General features: G+C 45.8%; 1 protein-coding gene across 1 annotated transcript in view; it reads right to left on the reverse strand.

Annotated features, from left to right (window-relative positions):
* LOC121699077 (receptor-type tyrosine-protein phosphatase-like N) overlaps positions 1-7,500 on the reverse strand; it is a 39,798-nt gene that overhangs the window by 13,602 nt on the left and 18,696 nt on the right. The window contains 5 exon segments of the mRNA XM_042081719.1: positions 503-565; positions 567-788; positions 1,803-2,012; positions 3,897-3,961; positions 4,753-4,832. Coding sequence (XP_041937653.1) covers positions 503-565; positions 567-788; positions 1,803-2,012; positions 3,897-3,961; positions 4,753-4,832 — 640 coding nt within the window.

The following is a 7,500-nucleotide window of genomic DNA, read 5'->3' on the forward strand; positions in this document are numbered from 1 at the left end:
TGTGTGTGTACCAGTATCATGTGTCCAGTGGAGATGTCCATGTTGGACTGTGCTAGCTCTGTGTGTGTGTGTGTGTGTGTGTGTGTGTGTGTGTGTGTGTGTGTGTGTGTGTGTGTGTGTACCAGTATCATGTGTCCAGTGGAGATGTCCATGTTGGACTGCGCTAGCTCTGTGTGTGTGTGTGTGTGTGTGTGTGTGTGTGTGTACCAGTATCATGTGTCCAGTGGAGATGTCCATGTTGGACTGCGCTAGCTCTGTGTGTGTGTGTGTGTGTGTGTGTGTGTGTGTGTGTGTGTGTGTGTGTGTGTGTGTACCAGTATCATGTGTCCAGTGGAGATGTCCATGTTGGACTGCGCTAGCTCTGTGTGTGTGTGTGTGTGTGTGTGTGTGTGTGTGTGTGTGTGTGTGTGTGTGTGTGTGTACCAGTATCATGTGTCCAGTGGAGATGTCCATGTTGGACTGCGCTAGCTCTGCGTGTGTGTGTGTGTGTGTGTGTGTGTACCAGTATCATGTGTCCAGTGGAGATGTCCATGTTGGACTGCGCCGGCTCCTCGCTCCAGGAGGGGGGTGCTGCTGTGGGAGCTGGGACTGGGTTGAGGGGCGTCGCTGAACTGCGAGGAGACGCTGCTCACGCGGGACGTGTCCGTTCCCGCCCCGCCTCCTGCCCCCGCCACACCCCCAACTGCCCCACGAGGGGCACCTGCGCTCACAGCACCGCCTGCACCCCCCATACCACTCTCTGCACGGCCCAGAGGAGCCTTAGAGGCCATGTGCTGACGACACAGATCCTGGAGAGGAGGAGAGAGAGACAGAGGAGGAGGAGGAGAGAGAGAGAGGAGGAGAGGAGAGGAGAGAGAGAGAGGAGGAGAGAGGAGAGAGAGACAGAGGAGGAGGAGAGAGAGAGAGGAGGAGAGGAGAGGAGAGAGGAGAGGAGAGAGGAGGAGAGAGAGGAGGAGAGAGGAGAGGAGAGAGAGGAGGAGAGAGAGGAGGAGAGAGGAGAGGAGAGAGGAGGAGAGAGAGGAGGAGAGGAGAGGAGAGGAGAGAGGAGAAGAGAGGAGAGGAGAGGAGAGAGGAGAGGAGAGGAGAGAGGAGGAGGAGAGGAGAGGAGAGGAGAGAGAAGAGAGGAGACGAGAGGAGAAGAGAGAGTGAGGAGAGGAGAGGAGAGGAGAGAGGACGGGGGAGGAGAAAAGGAGAGAAAGAGAGAGGAGAGGAGAAGAGGAGAGGAGAGAGAAAAGAGAAAGAGGAGAGGAGAGGAGAGGAGAAGAGGAGAGGAGAAGAGGAGAGAGAAAAGAGAAAGAGGAGAGGATGCCATGGGAAATGGATGAGGGCAGAGACAGCAGAATAGAACAGGGAGGAGAGAACCAGATAGAACAGGGAGAAGAGAACATGGGTAAAGAGAACCAGATAGAACAGGGAGAAGAGAATATGGGTAAAGAGAACCAGATAGAACAGGGAGAATATGGGTTCAGTGTTGGGTCCCCCCTTTTCACAAGCAGCACATTCCAGAACTCTCTCTCAATTCAATTCAATTCAATTCAAGAATGCTTTATTGGCATGACAAGCTCACTTATATTGCCAAAGCGGTTATACAATAAATCTCAACACATACATGTCTCTCTCAATTCAATTCAATTCAAATATGCTTTATTGGCACAACAAATCATATGATGCATTGCCAAAGCGTTCACAGGAATCTCTCTCTCTCTGTCTCTCTCTACACACACACACACACACACACACACACACACACACACACACACACACACACTCACACACACACACACACACACACACACACACACCTGGTACTCGAAGTGTGTGACCCCCCCGGCCTCTGGTCCTAGGCCCAGCTTGGTGGAGGCCAGATTGCGGGCGTGGTTCCGCAGGCAGGCGATGGTCAACGCACCCACCAGAATCCCGCCCACACATGCCACGCCCACCAGCGTGAGGAACACCCAGCGGCTGCCGTCCCGCACTCGGGTTGCCACTGGCAACGCACGCCCATCATTCTTCTGCAGACAGAGAGAAAAGGAGGAGGATCATTACTAATCATGCATCCTGGAGGGGGAGGAAGAGGTAGAGGATTATTAAACTTAATAGATCTTTATGAGAAGGCCGATCCAAGTAGCATCCAGGGGGCTGATTACCAAACTGAATGCCTCCTCAGGAGGAAGAGGATGATCATTAAACTGATCTCATCACTGAAAGAAGGATGAGGAGGAGGAGGAAGACCTTTAAATAATCTCATACTTATGATGAGGAGGAGGAAGACCTTTAACTAATCTCATACTTATGATGATGAGGAGGAAGACCTTTAACTAATCTCATACTTATGATGATGAGGATGAGGAAGACCTTTAACTGACTGCATGCTTATGATGATGATGATGAGGATGAGGAAGACCTTTAACTGATTGCATGCTTATGATGATGAGGAGGAGGCTACTGAATGTATCCCCATAAACTTGAGGAAGATGCCAGACTTGAATACACCTTGACAAGGATGAGGGGGCTCATTAAACTAACTGTATCTTTAAGGCAACAAGGAAAATCTTTAAATATAAATATATGTTTCCCTAGGAAAAAAATATTTCCCTATTTCATTCATAATTCATTATCAGCAGATTTATTACAACTGCCAACATTGCGATGAAACATCCTCTAATCATGTACATTTAAAGGCAACGTTAAAACAGACACAGACACAAGCACAATCGATCAAAAATGGTCCACAGTGCACAGCATTACATCATTGCCATCATTCTCACTGCATTGACCGCCGTTGCCCAGGCAACCACCTCACCTGCCATCACTGTCTGTCTACGAGAAAGGATTGCGGCGTAAACGCGGGGATTACCTTGTCGTGTCTGTCGTTTCCTCGGAGGCTTCTGGCGTGACATCTAGGCTATCAAAATCGAGTCAAGGACAACATTATTTTAAGGCAACTTCAATGTAAGCACGTCAAAACTTACACACAGATGTCAACTGACAGATCTTTCCTCACTAATAGCCTACACAGACGATCTTCAAATCTGCGAGGCTAACGTTATGCCGATTCACTTGCAATTCATGCTCAACTGAAATCCCGAGCAACTAAAAAATACTTTCTATGCTGTCATCGATATTATGTTGTGATAATAATGCACATTAACTCAAAAGTTTAGCATAGATTAGGCTATTTTATATAAACGCTTGTCTGCCGGTGCAGTTGCATGACAGGCCGGGCCTATATTTGATTCAGTTGCAGTAATGCTAGCCTAGAAGACAGAGATGGAACTCACCCTCTCAGCTCCCTGCCGTCCTGCCTGGGCCCCTAAACCCCACACTTGCCGGCATATTTGCTAAACTAAGATGAAATCGGTAACGACATCGGGTATCATAGCCCGTTAAATCGGCCATGCCTCCTGCAATCAAGTTTCAGTGTCTGTTTCGCGCTGCACGCCGAAGACGACTGTGGAAAATCAAATCGAGGAACGGGAGGACAGGAGAGACAGACAGACATCCCGCGCGGCTCTCGACCCGGTGCGTTTGTACGCGTGAACGCGCTCAACAGTTTTGTCACCCCAGATGTCGTTGCCATGGCGACGGCCGCACATGTTGCCTGTGGGGGGCCTTTGATGGCCAGAGATCCGGGCGAGAGCAGCATAAACACGGAGGAGACAGAGCTGTGTTTCTCCCAGACACTGGGCTACATAGCCTACTGCATGCAAAAGAAAATGGACACAAAAAAGTATAGTTCTTTCGGAAAACACACACACACACACACACACTAGTTTTCAATCTCAACCGTAGCCTACTCATCCCAATCTGTATCCCTCCTCCTCATCATCATCATTATCAACAACCAGCGGGTCAGTAGTGTGACCTACCTCCCCCAGCGGGCCAGTGTGACCTACCTCCCCCACGCCAGCCTGCAGAATCGTCAGACCCGTCTCGGACTCCAGGAAGTTCTTCTCCGCCACTGTCACACAAACCCACAAGTGCCAAACACAGTTTGACTTAGTCACAGTTAGAGCAGCCTCTCAAGAATGAAAACTAAACAGTCATTAACCTTCCCTCTCTCTCTCTCACACACACACTCTCTCTCTCTGTCACAACTGCACTGGCAACAATTATGCAGAGTATGCAGACTAAGCTTTCAGAGAAGAGCATCCTCTAAACAAAACATGCGAGAACTGCATCCTCTAAACAACACATGATGAGAACTGCATCCTCTAAACAACACATGACGAGAAGAGCATCCTCTAAACAACACATGATGAGAACTGCATCCTCTAAACAACACATGATGAGAACTGCATCCTCTAAACAACACATGATGAGAACTGCATCCCTTTTTCTCCTTCTTTTTCTCTAACTCTCTGCTTTTTCTTCTTCTTGGTTTACCTGGTGCACAGGTGACTATAACCTACTCTTCCATATTCTTGGTTTACCTGGTGCACAGGTCACTGTAGCCTACTCTTCCATATTCTTGGTTTACCTGGTGGACAGGTGACTATAACCTACTCTTCCATATTCTTGGTTTACCTGGTGGACAGGTGACTATAACCTACTCTTCCATATTCTTGGTTTACCTGGTGGACAGGTGACTATAGCCTACTCTTCCATATTCTTGGTTGGTGCACAGGTCACTGTAGCCTACTCTTCCATATTCTTGGTTTACCTGGTGCACAGGTGACTGTAGCTCACTCTTCCATAGTCTTGGTTTACCTGGTGCACAGGTGACTGTGCCCCACCATACTGATGGCTCACCTGCTTTGTCAGAGACGTCCTGTGCCGTGGCGTTCTGATCGTTGGGCCTCACACGGAATGTGAGTGCTGGGCCCACCACACTGTGGAACAAAACCATACACCGCGGGTTACGGCAAGCACACAAGCCAACGTGAGTGTGTACAAGCCCCGTTTCCAAAACAGTTGTGGTGCTGTGTAACATGTAAATAATGCTATGATTTGTAAATCATGTAAACCATATTTCATTGGGACTAGAGCAAAGACAACATATCAATTGTTGAAACAGAGAAATGTTATTGTTTTGTTGTGTGGAAATTATATTATTTTATTATTTATTATTAATAATTTATTAAATAATTATGTTATTTTTTTCAATTTGATGCCCACAACACTTTTTTTAAAAGTTGGGACAGGGGCATACTGTGATGCTTCACCTCTTCATTTCACAACAGTCAATGTTTGGAAACTGTTTGGAAACCAATTGTGTAGACCAGGTTGTCCCATTTTTGCCCATCTTCTTCTTTTTTTGTCTTTTAAAGTTGGAACAGGGGCATGTTTACTACTGTGATGCTTTGCCTCTTCATTTAACAACAGTCTGTAAATGTTTGGAAACTGAGGAAACCGGTTGTTTAGACCAGGTTGTCCCATTTTTTTCCTTCTTAATCTTTTTTTTTTTTTCGTTCCATGATGCACCTAGTGTGAAAGGGTCTGGGCTGCTGGCAGGCCATTTTAGCACCTGGACTCTTCTTCTATGGAGCCATATATCAGTATTCTTGATATTCAAGGTCTTTCCTGTAAAAGACATTGTCTGGATAGCAGCACATGTTGCTCAAAACCTGTACAATGTATCATTCAGCATTAATTGTGCATTAGATAGATAGATAGATGGATAGATAGATAGATAGATAGATAGATAGATAGATACTTTATTGAGCCCCAAGGGGAAATTCAAGCATTGCCAGACGTGTAAGCTGCCCATTCCACAGACACTAATGCACCCTCAACCATGCTGGCTTTTGAACTGTGCATTAATAACAAGCTAGATTGTCCCTCTCCTTTATAGCCCAGAGAGTCTATGATGAAAGATAGACTGGGTAAACGCAGCCTGATCTGCCGGCAATTTCTTATCTTAAAAGATTGAGCTTGGTCTGGTGATAGCGAGACTATATGAAATAAGGAATGAAAGAAGAATTAAACATTTTTGATTGGTCTAACCACAGGACAGTTTTCCACTTTAATCTTAAATGAGCTCGCCTCCGGCCCAGATAAGATAACGGTATTTCTGGATTTTCATAGATAAGGCATGGTTATCAGATATTTTCCTGAGCCCATACAATGATTTTCTTTACAGTAACAGGTCTGTTTTAATGCATCGGCATCTGAAGCCCCAGAGCTCACAGCCATGCAATGTTGTTTTTCAGCCCTGTCCCTGGTTTACAAAGATTTTTCTGGATTCTCTGAATATTTTAAGGATTCTAGATGATGAAATCCCCAAACTCTTCATAATTTCACATCAAGGAACATTATTCTTATATTGCTGCATTATTTGCCCACACAGGTTTACACAGACTAATGAATACCTCTGCATCTTTACTTCTGAAAGACTCTCTGGGATGCTCTTTTTATATCCAGTCATGGTGCCAGTTTACTTGATTACTTTTAAAATGTTCCTCCTTGTGTTTTCTTGTGTGTGTGTGTGTGTGTGTGTGTGTGTGTGTGTGTGTGTGGTTGTCTCTGCCAGGAAGGGTGCACACACGCGGATGAGAGTGTGAGTTCATTCAGTGCATTCACACACACCAGAACATGAGCACAACGAGCATGCACAACTCAGTCACGACTCTTTACACAGCAGGTGGCTGCACACACGGAGGTAAACACACAAAGGAAACGCTCAGCAAAAACACTGAATACTTCCTCACCAGTTGAACTGTTCACTGAGGATGGAAGTGCTGCTATACCAAGACAGTTAAAGGTGCAGTCAACGTTTATGCTCATGACATCACATTTGTCTTTGTTTATGTTTAAATTCCTTAGCAGACACTTTTGTCCAAAACAGCGTACATTATATTTTAATCTAGGACAAAAAAACACATCAGAGAGAGAGCTCACCCCTCCCTTCAGTAATCCCAGAGAAACTTTACACAGTGTTTCATTTTTGTTTGGGGGACAGGCCGCCCCCACTTTGTTTGTTTCCAGTTTTCCAGTCTGGGCTCTGAGCCCTATATTTTTTTTACATTGTACTTCGATCAATGACTGCACCTTTAAGCTCAGACAGTCGGTCCAATGCATCATGACCTGATGCCATACTATTACTCAGGTAGCTTGGTTCATGTTTTTGCCTTTTCCTTTGTAAATTCATCTCTGCACTCAAATCCCCCTCCATGCCAGCAAGGTGAAATGCATTGTGGGGTTTGTATGCTGGGACAAAGGCAGAAGGGTTTCCACCTCACCACAAGTCCAGAGGTCAAGGGGATTTATAAGCAAAAGGTCAAGGTGGAAAAGGTCAAAACAATCAAAGGTTTCAGGGTTAGGGATGGAACATACGCAGAGGTCAGGGTGAATTCTGAGAAGGGCTCAAAGTTGAACCCTTGTCAGTTTAATATTAAAGAAGTCAAGAAGTAGTAGAAAAAATGTCCTGCTAAAATGTACACCGATCTCTCCGCACTGTAAACATTAAAGCCTAGACATTTATTTTATTTATTTCCAGAGGGATGCAGTGTTCAGCATGCATGTTGTCTGATCTGGTGCTCGTGAATCTACATGACAGTA

The sequence above is a fragment of the Alosa sapidissima genome, chromosome 23 (genome assembly GCF_018492685.1).
Source record: "Alosa sapidissima isolate fAloSap1 chromosome 23, fAloSap1.pri, whole genome shotgun sequence".
NCBI lineage: Eukaryota > Metazoa > Chordata > Actinopteri > Clupeiformes > Clupeidae > Alosa > Alosa sapidissima.